Genomic DNA, 16,669 nt, shown 5'->3' on the forward strand with positions numbered 1-16,669 from the left:
CTATCTCCAGCAAGAGGTTTAATAAAGATATCAGCTAGTTGATGTTCACTATCAACAAACTCAATGCAGCAATCACCTTTTGATACATGATCTCTTAGAAAATGATGTCTAATCTCTATATGTTTAGTTCTAGAATGCATGACTGGATTCTTAGACAGATTAATAGCACTTGTGTTGTCACATTTTAGAGGAATGTGATCAAGGGTTACCCCAAAGTCTTCAAGTTGTTGTTTCATCCAAAGACTTTTAGCACAACAACTTCCAACTACAATGTATTTTACTGCTGTAGTGAATAGTGCTACACAAGCTTGTTTCTTGTAATTCCAAGATACAAGTGAATTTCCCAAGTGTTTTTCCTATCTAGCTTGCATCCTGCAAAGTCAGAATCTGAAAATACAATTAAACTTAAGGAGGTACCCTTGGGATACCACAAACCAACATTGGTTGTGCCCTTTAGGTACTTAATAATCCTTTTAACAACTATTAAATGGAATTCCTTGGGATTTGCTTGATATCTTTCACACAATCAAACACTAAGCATAATATCAGGTCAACATGCATTCGAGTAAAGGAGTGAACCAATCATACTTCTGTACTTTGACTCATCTATCGATTTACCTTTTTCATCCAAGTCAAGATAGGTGGATGTTGCCATTGGTGTCAATGCTTCTTTGCACTTTTCCATATTGAATTTCTTAAGCAATTCTATACAATACTTTGTTTGACATTGGAAGGTTCCATGTTTCATTTTCTTTACTTGAAGTCCAAGGAAGAAAGTTAATTCTCCCATCTTAGACATCTCAAATTCATCCTGCATAGAACTAGAAAATTTCTTGCACAAAGCTTCATTAGAGGCACCAAAAACTGTCATTAACATAAATTTGCATAAGCAAGAACTCATTGTTTGATCTCTTGATAAACAATGTTTTGTCAACTTGACCTCTTACAAAAGACTGTCCAATTAAGAAATTGTTTAATCTTTCATACCAAGATCTAGGTGCTTGTTTTAAACCACACGGTGTCTTTTTCAACTTGTAAACATGATTAGGATGTTCAAAGTCTACAAAACTTGGAGGCTGGTCTATATATATCTCTTCTTCAACGTATCCATTGAGAAATGCACTTTTCACATCCATTTGATATAACCTGAAATTCATAATACAACCAAAAGCAAGCAATAGCCTAAACTGATTTAGTTCTTCAAGCATAGCCAACAACCAACGTTCCTCATGTAATGCTTCATCTATGTTTCTAGGTTCAATTTGAGGAACAAATTCCATGTTATTGCATAAAATTCTAAGTCTAGATTGAGTGGATACTCTCTTAGATATTTCACCTATGATGTTGTCCAAGGGGAGGTCTTTTTGAGTTCCTCATTCCTTTGGGAGGTCTTTAGGAGGTGTGGTTGTGACTTCCTTATTTTGTTCAAGATCCTTAACCTTGGTTTCATCTTCAAGTGCAATGTCCTTATCCTGAAAACCTGTATCTTCATCTTCCAAAGCATTTTCTTGAATAAGAGAGTTAGTTTCATCACACACAACATGTACAGATTCTTCCACACATAATGTTCTCCTATTAAACACTCTATATACCACCTTGCTTTTCAATGAATAACCAAGAAAAATTGCCTCATCAGCTTTTGCATCAAATTTTCCTAGAGATTCCTTTCCATTGTTTAAAACAAAGCATTTACATCCAAAAGCCCTTAAATGAGAAATATTTGGTTTTCTTCCTTTGTAAATCTCAAAAAGGAGTTTTCTTTAAAATAGGTCTTATTAGAAGCCTATTGAGAGTATAGCAAACAATACTCACAACATCAGCCCAAAAGTACTTTGGTAGCTTTGTTTCATTTAAAAAAGTTCTAGCTCCTTCTTCAAGAGACCTATTTTTCCTCTCCACAACACTATTTTTTTTAGGTGTTCTTGGGAAAAATTATGATGAATTCCATTTTCTTCACAAAATTTTTCAAAATACTCATTTTGAAATTCACCTCCATGATCACTTCTAATTGAAACAATATTGAGACCTTTCTCATTTTGAATAACTTTGGCTAGTTTGCAAAAAGCATCAAAAGCATCATTTTTGGTTCTCAAAAACAAAGTCCAAGTGAACCTAGAATAATCATCAACAATTAATAAGTCATAGTAGTTGCCACCTAAACTCATAGTTCTTGATGGTCCAAATAAATTCACATGAAGTAGTTCAAGGGGTTTTGAAGTAAAAACAATATTTTTACTTTGAAAAGAGTTTTTGACGTGTTTCTCCTTTTGTTAGGCTTCACACAATTTATTTTTCTCAAACTTGAGTTTTGGAATACCAATTACTAAGTCCTTTTTAACTAGATGATTGAGATGATGCATGTTTACATGTGTAGCGCTACAATGCCATAGCCAAGAATCATCAATCTTACTTACCAAGCAACTAATCTCATGAAATGATGCATGTTCAATATTAAGCATATAGATATTGCCAATTCTTTTACCTATGTGAACAACCTCACCAGTTTTTGCTTCACAAATGAGACAACAATTCTTGTTGAATTCAATTTTGAAGCCTTTGTCACATAGTTGACTTATGCTCAAGAGATTGTGCTTAAGTCCATCAACATATAGAACATTTTTTATTTGTGTCTTTTTATGATTTCCAATATTTCCTTCTCCCATAATTCTTGCCTTATTGTTGTCTCCAAAAGTGACATATCCACCTTCCCTTAACACAAGGTCAGCAAGTTTGGACTTGTCACCAGTTATGTGCCTAGAGAAGCCACTATCCAGGTACCATAGTGAGTCTCTTGATTTTAGGCTACAAGACAAAATCAATTAAAGAGATGTGGTACCCAATTGAGGTTGGGTCCAATGGGGTTAATTTCTACAATAAATCTTTAGGAATCCAAACACATTTACCTCTCAGAACATCAAATCTCCTAACATAACATTTGTAGGATGTGTGCCCTCATTTCATGCAATAATGATAAGTCTTTGCATCAAGCTTAGGATGCACTATGTTTTTCTTTTTGGAGACTCTGTTTGGGTTCACCTTTTTGGAGGATGCAAACTTAGTTTTCTTTAAAAAGTTAGTTTGCTTGTTATACCCCAAACCAGTCTTACTGGTAGTATGCTTTTGCACACTGAGCAAGTGACTAAGATCATTCTTTTCTTTGTTCATTTTCCTGAAAAGATCTTTAAGATAAGAAAACTCAGTTTGTAACTTTATAAGTTCTTCATAGTAATCCTTTTTAAACTTTTCAAACTCATTTGGCAAAGATTTGTAATCATCCATATTAAGAGAAGTAGAAACACAAACACAACCAATGGCTTTATAACTTGAAACAAGTTTTTCACTTTCATGCTTCAATTTAACAAGCTCACTTTGTGTTGAAGCCAATTTAATGATATTTCATTTTAGATCGCTTCTTAGCTTATTGTTCGAAATAGCAAGCCTTTGTGTTTCCTCATGCATTTCATTAAAGGCTTCTAAAAGTTTTTCAAATTCAGAATTTACCTCAGTTTCTTCAATGGTTAAGGATTCATCCTGCAAGTTCTTCTTCACTAGAAGAATCAAAGGATGTTGATGCATTGTCTTCCTAAGCTATGTAGGCCTTTTATGGTTTTCTATATTTCTTTCCTTTCTTTTCAACAAGTTGTTTTTTAAGGTAGATAGGACAATCTGATTTGATGTGGCCTTGCTTCCCACATTCGAAGCATGTGAAGGTGTTTTCGTTGCTTTCCACCATGTTTAATGGTTTAGAGAATTTTTTTTTTCATTGGATCTTTTGAGAACTTTATCAAAGTTCTTCACCATCAAGCTCAAATTCTCTACATCTTTATCATCACTAGAGCTTTCTTTGTGATCTTCCTTTGTGGAACTAACCTTGAGTTCAATCCCTTTCCTTTTCTTTTTTGTATCTTCCACATGAGATTGTCGAATCAACCCATGTTCATATTCAAGAAATTTTCCGAAGAGAGCTTCCATCCACATAGATGCCAAGTCCTTGGATTCCTTGATCATTGTGATTTTCGATTCCCAAGTTCTTGTAAGACAGTTGAGAATCTTGATGTTTAACTCATCATCTTCAAACGTTTTTCCAAGACCAAGCAAGTGATTTACTATATGGATGAATCTTGTTTCAAGTTCTGAAATGGTTTCACCATTCTTCATTCAAAAAGATTTATATTTGGATACAAGAGTGTACTTTCTTGCTCTTCTCACATCTATAGTGCCTTCATGAGTGACTTCTAGCATTTTTCATATCTCCTATTGTTCGACGGTCGGCAAGTGCACCGGATCGAGCAAGTAGTATAAAACGGTAAGTGAATACCGAGTATCGAACTCTCGGGGAATTGTTTTACTTGGTAACCTGTGGTTTAGTAAATAAGTGTCTTTGGATGAAAGTTTGGTGTGTGGTATGGACAAGTATGCAAACTAAACTATTCTAAAGTAAATCATGTGAGTAGTGGTGTGAGAAGACAGATAAAAAAAATGTGTTGGTCTTCCTACTGGATGACTGATGTTATTAAGGATGTTCTCTACCTAACAATGTTCATGTGTTCTATGTTGTCTCCTGGACTACTAAACCCCGATGTCTCGTGCATGTTTAGCCTAATCCTAATCAAGCGTCATCCTCAGATCCCTCTTGTTGGACTAAACTTAACCAGAACCGCATTGAGACATAACATAACAAAAACTAGGTTACCGTACCCCGATGTCTTGTGAAAATACGATAAGCTAGGCCTGTCCTATCAGGTTCTAAGGATCAAACCATTTCCCAATGTTGAGTGACCCTAACTAAGCATGCAAGTGCGTGATCAAGGTAAAGGCACACTAGAATTAAGTTCTAATAGCACAGTGAACACATAAAACATCATTAGATAGATATGAAAGTATTTATATCAAGTACCCCATAGGAAGAACCAACTGAGGATTTAGCTCTCCATAGCAGGGAAGCTTCCTTTACAACAATGAGAAGAAAAGATGAAAGATAGAAGAAATACAAGTAGTGGGGATGTCTCCTCCACCTCTAGATACCTCACAATCTCTCAAAATCTCATCCAAAGCTCCGCAAGATGGCTTCCTCTTCAAGCTCAGCTCTCTCTCAGTCTCTCCACAGCCAAAAACTCTCAAAAAAACTCAACTCCTTCAGAAATCGTGATTTTAGCTTAAATAGGCAATCCTGTCGGTGGACGCACGCTTAGCGGAAGATGAGCTCGCTTAGCGCACGTAAGTGACTTTTGGCTTAGCGCCAGTCATACTCGCTTAGCCTGAAGGTGAAGACGGTGCGCTTAGCGAGTTGGCTTTCGCTCAACGCCTTTATACAACTCATCCTTCTTCCAGAATTGTTCATGCGCTTAGCCATCAGATGGGGCGCTTAGTGGATGATGCGCTTAGCCAGAAGATGAGTGGCTTAGCGAGTTCATGAAATCTACACTTCACCAATCTTGCCTATTTTACCTGAAATTGAAGTGGAATGATCATTAAATACACAAAATTGGGATACTAAAGTATCTATTACCTAAATTATCAAAAAGTAATTACAATACTACCAAAAACAACTATACATGGGAGGAGTTGTATACAATTTACAACAGTTTTTTACACAAAAGTTAGTTGTATTGACCGACTAACACCTATGCACTTTTACACCTTGCAATATGGAAAAATTCAATCAGAAGATAAACCAAAAGTTAAAATGATTTTATCCTTTTGATCATCTTGCACTTTTCTTTTCTCTTCATCTTTCATCTCATCCCATTCTTTAGGAACCAATTCACCATTGACTTCTTTAGTTAGTATAAATGGTCCTTTAACAATAGCATTTCATGCACCAGGATCAATTGATTGAATAAATATTTCCTTTCTCTTTTGCCAAAACAAAAAATGCTCTTCCTCAAACAATGGTGGTCAATTAAGAGAAGTACCCCTTTGAAAGTGATTTGTTTAGAGCCCATTTTTTGAAAAACTGTGACCTTGAGCAACTTTCAAGATGTAGCTCGAATACTCATTGAAAAAGATGATGGAACTCACAAACCAAGAGGGGGTGAATTGGTTTTGAAAACAAATCAAAATTAAAAACAAAGTTTTGAAAAACTTTTGCTTCCAAGGATCGTATCATAAACTTTTTATTTCAAACCAATATCTAATCAATCACCCGTACACAATATCCTTTTGTTAAAGGACTTCAAAAAGAAATATCTTTAAACTCATCAAATTGATCAAGAATGCAATGAAAGAGAGATAAGATTCAAGAGAATATGAATAACAAGATTTATATTGGTTTAGTATCTATTTCTAGAGAAGCTACTCCAGTTATCTAATTCAACCTAAATTAGATTTCCACTATGCACATTGAGTTCTTACAAGCAATCAAAATCAATCTCAATTGCTACCCAAAAAAAAAGAGACTACGACACCCAACCCTAGGGTCCATTGTGAATAAAAGCCTAAGAGACACCTAGCCTTAGCTCAAACTAGAAAACCCTATTCTAGAATGCTTTAGAAACTCATGCATATGTTGTAACAATATGTAAGAACATATGAAAACAGAGTCAAGGAGAGACACAACCTTATCATTTAAATGCAAGAACCAAAACTCGATTGAATGGATTTCTTTTTTATCTCACAAGATGTTAACAACTCACTTTAACCTTTTAAAGCTTCAAAAATGACGACTAGAATGTGTGAGTCGTGAAAGCTCGTTCTAAATCATTGTTTAAAGTGAAAACACAAGGTGGCTATTTATAGAGAAAATAGTTACAACCGCCTGTAATCGATTAAATTACCAATGTAATTAATTATCTCAAAGAAGTAATCAATTAGATTCTCATTTCAATCAATTAAAGTGTTATTCCCAAAACTTGGAAAGCTTTCAAGAGCAATGTAATCAATTTGATTCTTGACTTAATCGATTAAAGTGTTCTCGATCACTTCAAGAATGATGTAATCGATTACTATACCCACATAATCGATTAAAGCAGAGATCCTAAGAAAACTAAGATGGTCTCAAAAGAACAGAGTAATCAATTACGGATAAGGAGTAATCGATTAAACCAAAATGAAGATCTCTCTGCAAACTTCTCAAAAGACTTATGTAATCGATTACGCATAGCAGGTAAATCAATTAAAACAGAGAGTTTATTCACTGAAGAAGTTTTTAACCTTAGAAACAATCTTCCTATCTCTACATGATGATGCATGATGTACACATAGATGGATTAAGACTAAAAAGGCAACAATTAATACAAATGTCACTCAATAAGTTGGGCATACAAAAAGACAAAACTCTTCAAAGCTTAATCTTCATGTTGCTCCCCCTATCTCTAACATGGGCCAAAATATAACAGATTTCAATTTTGAGGACCAAAAAGGACTCAAAATTTCGCAAGGACAAATTCCAAACATTTCAATATTTATTGGGATAAAAAACATATTTTAGCCTATAATTTAAGTTTTAAAAAATATCACGTAGGCTCAGATTCATCCAAGCCTAGCTCTAGGCCAAAAAAATAATACATTTCAATTTTAAGAGGAAGAAAAACATATTGAAAATTTTGCTGGGACGAAAAACATATTTAAATTAATTAGACCTTTGGATCATATAATTTCCCTTTTTATCTCTCTTTTCCATTAACTAAAATACTTCATTTTGTTGTTTATGTTTATAATGTTTCAGACTTCAGAGGGATAGGATAATACCTCTCAATATCTCATAACCATATCATGGAGATATGAATATGAATAAAAAAAATCCTATAATAAATAAAAAATTATAAAGATATGGATTATTAGAGAAAAAAATATACATCTTATAATTACACATATGATTTTAGTTTAAATGTTTTAATCATTGTTTTTTTTATACATTTGAGTATTGATCCTTATAAATTTATAAGGCATGGGTTCTTATATTTTCAATTAACTAAATTTAGTCTATGGAAAACTAAAATCATAATATATATATATATATATATATATATATATATATATATATATATATATATATATATAATATTTAAACCCAAATATATAATAAATATAGCTAGACTTTGTGTTGCTTTTTGTAGCTTAATTGGTTTATATTTTGCTTTTTCTTTTCCTCCTATTCCAAAAAAAAAGGATAAATAGTTTGTTTTGTTCTTGTAGTTTGCATTCGGTGACAACTTTGTCCGTGAATTATGAAAATGATCAATTTAGTCCACAAAAATACAAATGTCCCAACAATTTAGTCCAACCATTAAGTTATCTTGGTCTCTATTAAAGTTTTAGGTAATGTGGCATGTGAAGATCAATGTGGCACATCCACATGTGCGAAAGTGAATAGCATGCGCTGAGCCAAGCAACTATGGACCAATTTTTCAATTTACTCTTTTTGTTTTTACATCTAAAAGTCACCACAACCACACAAAGAGAGAAGAACCTAAAACCCCAGTGTTCTTGACTGTTCTTCTTCCCGCCATTTACATTATTAGTGGCCAATGGTGATGACGCAGCGTCAGATGGTGGCATTGCATTCGTGGTTTCTGTTTGAACACAATATATCCCTGTGCATTGAAGATGAGAGAGACCATCTCGTAAGGTAAGGTCACATTTCGTTACTTCATTGCACAACAAATGCGTGAATGAGGATGCTCTGTTTGAACCCTTAAAGAAGGGATTCAAAGCTTGTTGCAAGGACATCAACTATATCATAATTCGATCAATGCATGGAAGCTGTGAAATGGAAGATGATTAGGTTGTGATGGATAAGTTGCAATTTCCTCTATTATTTTAATTTGAAGAACAAATTACTTTCTTAACCTGTTTCTTTTTTGGAATTTCTGTTGTGACAATATTATGTTTTGTAACATCCCAATTTTCTCAGGTTGGGAAGTTTGATGTAGAAAATGTCTATGTTTGTTGATATGCAATGTAGTAGTATTATTCTTAGTGTAATCATACATATAAGACATAGAACCATCATCATTAGATAGTCATGTGACCTAGATTAAGTCTTGAGTCTAAGGAGTAGTGGTTTAGATACATAGAGCCCTTAGTCAAATTGTAACGCCCTGCCTCGTACCATAATTTTTCCTCATGAAGAACCACAGGTACTTACTAACAAATTTATACTATTTTCACGCAGTTATGTAGTATGAAACATGGGCTCCAACAATACACTGACCTCGGATAGTTAAATTTTTTTTTTAAAAAAAAAAACCCTTCCCTCTCCAGGGACACTTATAATTTTTAAACCAATCCTCTTCCCTTTCTAGGGATATTCAGACAGGGTCACTACACTCCCATGTACATACACAACAAACATTCATCTCAATGACATCATCAACATCAACATCATCTCATCTCATTGTCATCAACATTACAAGCAATCGAATTCCACATATACACATATAAACTCATGCATGGGATTCACATTCCCCAGGTCTTCAGTGTAACGCCCTGCAATTTCGATAACTTAAAATTGATGTTTAATGTAATTCTTGTGTTATTTGATTGATTTGGATAAGTTGAGGTGTTGTGTGAATTAGCCATGTGTGATTTGCTTGATGTGGATGTTGAGTTATGTAGAGTTTTATTGACTTAAGTTGAAATTATGAGATTTCAAGTTTTACCTAAACTTGTTCCAATAAAACCGCTCAGCACAAATCCCAACCCGAGAGGAATTGCGCTCCTCGCAAAATGTCACGCTCTGCACCAAAAGTGGATTTCCGCTTAGTGAGACGAGCTCGCTAAGCAAGATCTGTAGAAATATATTCAAGGGAAATCCGGTTTGCCGGAAAGCGCACTAGATCGTTAAGTATTTAAAAATTAAAACGGATGAATCCGAGTATCGAACACAGGGAACTAATGTTAGCCTGAGTTAAGTTCAGAAATGAAGCATTGTTGAGAGAACATGTATGAAGTGCAAAGTAAGTAGTAAAAGTGCAAAGTAAGTAAAAGTGACAGCAGTAAGTAGAAATGCTGGGTCTTTCTAACAAACAAGCTTATGTATATAAATATATTTTTCTAATCAATCATGCTCTTGTGTTCTATGTTGTAGTCTAAATTACTAAACCTCGCTGTAAGAGAAAAAAAAAACACAAATGAGTGACAATGCATTAACCAATACCTTAAGAAGTAACTCATAGGAATCAAAATTGAATTGGGTAAAAACTAAAAGGATTTTCTTTATTATTATTTAAATCTAACTTTCTTGTTCATACTCGTAAACAATTGTCCACCTACAATAATTTTGTCCGTCACAAAAGTACTTCATCGATTTCAGTAAAAAAAAAAAAAAGGAGAAACAAAATACAAATTACACAAAAAATGTATTGCACATTACTAGCTAAGATCTTTGAATAATGCCAAGACTACATCTTCCTCGGACCCAAAATGGATCGTTCTTGTTGATATTTAAAAAAAAAAAAAATTGGTTCAATAGTAACTCAGAAAAGATTGTATAGTATGGACATCATGGCTTAGTTTCAGCTGAAAGAGACAAAATTAAAAACTATAAGACAAAACTGAATAACACTCGTATAAAGCCCTTCTAGTATAGGACAAGTGGAAAACTAATCCAAATCCCTGATACATGCATTTTATACTCGTTTGACAACTAGGAAGGGCTTTTGTGGTATTGAACCCAAGTTGTTGCTTCAAAATGCAAGACGTTAAATAAAGGGTTCTTAGATGTTATGTCATTTTATGCTTTTAGGGCAATATGATATCCAATGGGATATGATACATGAAAAGTCACCCTTTTACCTAGAACGTGAAAACGACAAGTAGCTGTGCCCTTTGCTCAGGTAAGGTGGGTCAAATGGACTCCACTTGCCAACCAGTAATTAAGAGATTTGCAGACTTTCTCCTATTTGGTGGCATATTGCATGACTACTTTGGAGTGGAAGGATTGAAAAAAAAAAAACAGATTAAAGCCAAAGTGGGAGTGCTTATTGTAGTTACACCTATCAATCAACATGCCATTAATTCTTCTTTTATTTTTATCCATAAGATCTTCTTTTATGTTTGGCTTAAATTGAATTTAAACTCGTGGTCATATCGTTTTTGTTCACTTATAGTCACATATACTCATAAAAAAAAATAGTCACATGGTATGAATGTATAATGCCATTTTCAAAGCTTTTAAATCTGTCATCAACTACAGCACTATTAGACATTCATCTTTAACATTGTTCTATTATAATGAAAGAAAAGGAAAGAAAGTATGTGAAAAGAAAATAGATGAAAAGAAAAAAAATGAAAGAGAGTGAAAAATAAGATTGTTAGGTAGAGATAAAAAAAATGAAATAATAAGAAAAAAAGTGATATGGTAGATAATAAAAAATATAAATAAAGTATTTGTGAAATTTCAATTATACTCATGTTTTTTTCTGCTTTAATATTTTTCTCTTAAACGATTTTGTTTTTTTAAAACAAATTGTATCCTTTTTTATCACGTTTTATTTATGTGTGTGCAATGGATTTTACTGCCATCAAATTCGATGCTCTACGGAAATTCAATTTTACTAGGCATAGGCATATTCTAAATTATGCTAGTCATATTTCATTCTCCAACCCATATTCGAGTGTGCCTGCATTATATTTGATTTTGTTCCCTACGTGATGAATTAAAAAAGTGACCCACGCACATCATCAATTCTTGAAAACACCCATTTTAACATTTTTACCGTATTCTTTCTTTGCATTTCTTCTCAATTTAGCGGAGAAATCCGAAAGCATGGACCCCATAAATTTTGTACAAATTTCACTGTAATTTTCTACTAAAATGAACGAACGAAAGTTTGTCTTTTTTTCTATTTCGTTGGTGCAATCACTTTTAGCACATTTCTTTCCTCTAAAAGGAACGTAATCTAAGAGTGTGTTTAATTTAGATCATGAAAATAGAAAAGATAAAAATAATTTTTCTTTTTAATTAAAATAAAATGTAAAAGATAGGAGTCTCAAAAAAAAGTATAACATTTCTCTCTAATATTATTTTTCTCATTCCTTCTAAACACACCCTAAAAGATGTTTTGACAAATGACAAGTTTCGAAGAACACTGATTAGGAATTATAAAAGGAAGAAATATTGAATAAATAAAAATTCAATATGTTAGATAAAATTAATAAATACATTTCCTTGAATATTTCGGTTTTATAATATTAATTATTTAAATAAATGAAAAAAATATTTTTACTTTACTAAAAATTATAATACAGTAAATATCTTTTCCTAATTTTATATTTAATCTCAGTTTTTATGTAGTAAAGCAAATAATAACATTCACAAGAAAAAATATTTAAATGTAATTATTTAATATGTTTAATGACTTAACCAGAAAGAATTTATGGATAAAAAGATTTAATGTTCTCAATTTTAGCCAATTACAATAAAACTCAGTTGTTACTTCAATATTTTCAGCAAGTAATAAAACAGAAAGACATTTATAAACTAATAAAATAAAATAATAATTTACACAAATATACTAGTATCAATCAATATTTATATACTAAAACAGAAGTATGTGGAAAATACTGAAATACCCATGACTGAGAGGTTGACAGTTGTCCAAAATTTTGGTTTTTTTGGTCAAAATACCCATAACTGAGAGCTTGACACCTGTCCAAGTTTTTTGTTTTTTGGTCATTTATGCCCTTCTAGGTTGGGTTGGTTTTTTGCCACCTTGCTGCCATGTGTTATTTTATGGTTCTATGATTATGGTTTTAAGCCACGTAGCTTGGTGTGTTGTTGAGTGATTAGATTGTCGTTTGCAGTTTTGGTGGTTGGTGGTGTACGTGGCTTCTTTGTAGTGTTTTTTACTTCTTTCACTAGCAAGTTGCAAGCTGCTGATTGCATTTGTTTAACTTTTTCCATTTGTTTTTAGTTGACTTCCGTCTTCAATATAGCTATTCAGTTGTTTAGGATTTTGGCGTGAGGCTGTGGCTTCCAGTTCGTGATTTCCGTTCTTCTGTGGTTGAAGGTTCGAGTGCATGTTTATGTTCGTCTAGCACGTGTTCTATTCTATTATTTATTGTTCACAAATTCTTGCTTTTCTTTTCGTTGGCCTGCATTTGTCAATTGTTCTTTGGATTGCATTTACATGGTTTTAGATTGATCGTATTATTCCTTTAGAGCTATAATTATTTGGTTCTGTTTTTTTGCTTTTTTGCTGAGTTGGCTTTTTTTTTTTTTTTGTCTCTTATCACTGGCTTCGATGGTTGGATTGTATTTACATGGTTTTTGGTTAATGATATTATTGTTTGTCTGTTGTGCATGTGTGTTTTTTGATTAACCATATTATTGTTTGTGTGTTGTGCATGTGTGATTTTGTCAGGTTTTTGTTGTTTGGTGATTTTGGTTTCTGCATGTTTATGTTGCTCTGGCACGTGTTCTGTTCTGTTTTTTATTATTTACAAACTCTTAGTTTTTTTTTGTTGGCTTCCATTTGTCTGTTATTGTTTGTTGGATTGATTGATAGTGTAATACTTTTTGTGGTATGTTGGCATTGATGGAAATCTTATTGCTTGTGTGGTTTAAGGATGGGTTGGTATTCTATTTTCCAAAAGATGAACTTTGTTGTGTTTATTTTCGGCCTTTCTATTTGTTTGTTGATGGTTGCAATATTATTTTTTCAGAGATATAATTTTTGTTTCTGCTTCTCTGCTATTTGTTGATTTGGTTTTCTTTTTTGGTTCAGGTTGTTGCATGTATTGGCTTAGTAGTTCAACGAATAGTATCATAGTTTTTATGGTATTTTGTCATTCATTGAAATGTTATTGCATGTGTCATTTGAGTCTGTGTTGCTATTCTATTTTTTGTTAGCATTATTTTCTATTCTAAATTGACAATCATTCTTTACATAGCATTTCCATGGTTTTGGATTTATTACATTTTTCATTTAGAATTGGCAGGTCTATGTAATTTTATGGCGAGGATTCCTGACAAGATTAAGTCTATTGATGGATCAAAAGAAACGTTAAGCTTGTTGTTAGGATCACCGATCTTTGGTTCGTTGGGACTCCTAACAAGTCTGAGCAAGCGGAGATGGTTTTTGTTGATTCTGAGGTATATTTTGTGCTCTCTATTTGATTGTTGGATTGTTGTTGATGTCATTTATTGATTATATAGTTTGCATATTTCAGGGTGATCAAATTCATGCTATTTGTAAATCGGACCACCTCAAGTCTTGGAAAACTTATTTGAAAGAGAATTGCACTTATGTTATGCATAATTTCAAAGTTGTTAAGAATGATGGTCAATTTAGAGTGTGCGAACATGAGTACAAGTTATTTTTTATTGGAGTGACGGTTGTTAGAGAAGCTAATTTGCATGAACTGCCTTTTAAGGAATTTGGATTTGTTGAATTTGCAAATGTTGTTGCTGGCAATTTTGTGTCTGGCCTGTTGGTTGGTGAGTACAGTCACGATTTGTGCTTTCATTTTTATCATAACTTCTTTGGGTTTTTTTCGATGACCTATTTTTATTTCTGGTGGTTTAAGATATTATTGGGGTCGTTGATCAAGTGGTCTTTCGGCATGTTTCAACGAAAAATACCAGGGTTGTTTTTAGAATGAAGGATTTGAGGTTATGGTTAATCACAGCTTTTGCTATCTCCTGTGTATATTTGGTTATTTAGAGTTTATATTGTCGAGAATTTTATTTTTCATTTTGGATGGTGCTTATTTCTATCTTATCCTTATGAGGTGATGGATGTAATGTTGTTTCTTTGCTGTAGTGGTGAAATTTTGTCTTGCACACTTTGGGAGAATTACTGTACTCAGTTCCTATCCTATTTGAATGAACGTGGGGATGATGGGCCGATGGTTATTATATTGACACATGCCAGAATAAAAGATGCACAGGGTAAGTATGATATTTTATTTGTTGATTTGGATACTCAATAACTGAGTTTTGTTGTTGCTGTTGTTGGCATTTACAGGAAGTTATCCAGCTTCAGTGAGCAATTCCTTCAAGGCGTCAAAACTATTGATTAATGATCCTATATTGGAAATTCAAGAATTTAAAGAGAGGTATTTTGCTTATCATCTTTGCTCTGTGGTTGTTAAATTCGTGTGACAATCGTCTTAACTGTTTTCTGTTGTTTTATTCTATTGATTCGATTGGCTAAGGCTTTTAGATTTAGGTGTTGAGGTGAGTCGAGTTTTGCTACCTGGCGATCAAGCAAGCTCACAAGTTTCAGGGGGAAGTCAGCTATCATCAAAGGATTCGTTTCTTTCAAAGGCTGAAGTCAAAACTATTTTAGAAATCAATGCCATTTCTGAGGTGGACCTGTTATCTGTGTTTATTTTATATTCATTGTAGTTGGAAGTCGAATTTGGCTAGATTTGTTCGCATTCATATATTATAGCTAATGTGTCTAACAATGGCATTTTATTGTTGGCAATTTGATTGTTATGGTTTTTTAAAAGGACGTTGTTTGTGTTACGGTGGGGACTATTAGCAAAATAGTCATGGATAACCATTCATGGTGTTATCCAGCCTGTGCTCAATGTCATAGGAAAACTGACATCCAAACAGGACCATTCACATGTGGATGTGGCAAGGATAATGATCAGCCTGTTCTAAGGTAATTGGAGTTTTGGTCCATCAACATGTTTTATTCAGTATTTTGTTTTTGACTGGCATCTAAATTGGTAGGTATAGAGTTGAAATCATGGTTACCCAAAACAATGAGAGTGGCAAATTTTTGCTCTGGGACTGTGAATATGCTGAATTCATTGGTCAAACAGCTGATGATGTGAATAGGGTCAAGATTGAAGTATGTTCATGCTTTATGATATGCTGCTTCTCATTTTATGTATTATATTTTGTTCTTTGAGTTGTAACTGGCAGCTGGTGAATTTGTGTTGTTTCTGGCAGGATGGTGATCTTGATTTGAATGCTTCCCCTCAAGCACTTGACAAATTGTTGGGTCATGTGCTTGCTTTTAAGGCCAGGATTCAATCAAGATTCAAAAATGCAGTTGTACTTAGATACTCAAAAGACCTGGATTTGATCAATGCAGTTCTGGAGATGCTGCCTGATAGTGAGGTGTTCTTTTCTGATATCTATTTTAGTCGTTATTGTCATGATGATATGATTCATGAGTTTGACTATCATCAACTTATATATGGTGCAAGCATGTTCCAAAATAGATCCTTCCAATGTTGATTGCAATGATGCTACACATGCTGAATGTGTGAGTTAATGTTGTTGTCATGAACATTGATATCTTATATTTTTTTATTTACCAGTTTATGCTTTATGCAGCAATCTCTGTTTGTCACAGCTGACCATGATCCGGTTGCGGGATTGCCTTTAACACCCAAAAAGCGGATGTCATCTGATGAAGCCGATGATGAGTTAAGGAGCTCTCAAATTTCGCCAGCCCAACTATCGTCTAACAAATTAACAAGACATTCTCATAGGAGCTAATTTAGCTTATTCCAAATTCTTATTGTTGTGTTTTCATGCTGCTATTAAAATATTGGCATATTGAACAGATAATTATGTAGTTTTTGTTATCACTGCATTTGCACATTTGAAAATCGGTTTTTTTGGATTCATGCTTTTAGACGTTCTAAATTAAGATCTGTCCATATTTTGTTCCTACTGTAGTATTGCAAGTTTTCTTATATTAAATATGGCATTGAAAACAATTGATTTTCCCAGTATTCTTTGTTTGGTTGTCCTCGA

General features: G+C 33.3%; 1 protein-coding gene across 1 annotated transcript; it reads left to right on the forward strand.

Moving 5' to 3' along the window:
* The first annotated feature begins 14,017 nt into the window (after positions 1-14,017).
* On the forward strand, positions 14,018-16,408 carry LOC121173258 (replication protein A 70 kDa DNA-binding subunit E). Its single transcript, XM_041007903.1, has 10 exons — positions 14,018-14,038; positions 14,116-14,383; positions 14,473-14,557; positions 14,709-14,836; positions 14,913-15,003; positions 15,103-15,264; positions 15,492-15,560; positions 15,632-15,752; positions 15,854-16,024; positions 16,244-16,408. The coding sequence occupies exons 1-10, from the start codon at positions 14,018-14,020 to the stop codon at positions 16,406-16,408; spliced, it is 1,281 nt and encodes a 426-aa protein (XP_040863837.1).
* Positions 16,409-16,669: the final 261 nt, after the last annotated feature.

The sequence above is a fragment of the Glycine max genome, chromosome 13, assembly GCF_000004515.6.
Source record: "Glycine max cultivar Williams 82 chromosome 13, Glycine_max_v4.0, whole genome shotgun sequence".
Lineage (NCBI taxonomy): Eukaryota > Viridiplantae > Streptophyta > Magnoliopsida > Fabales > Fabaceae > Glycine > Glycine max.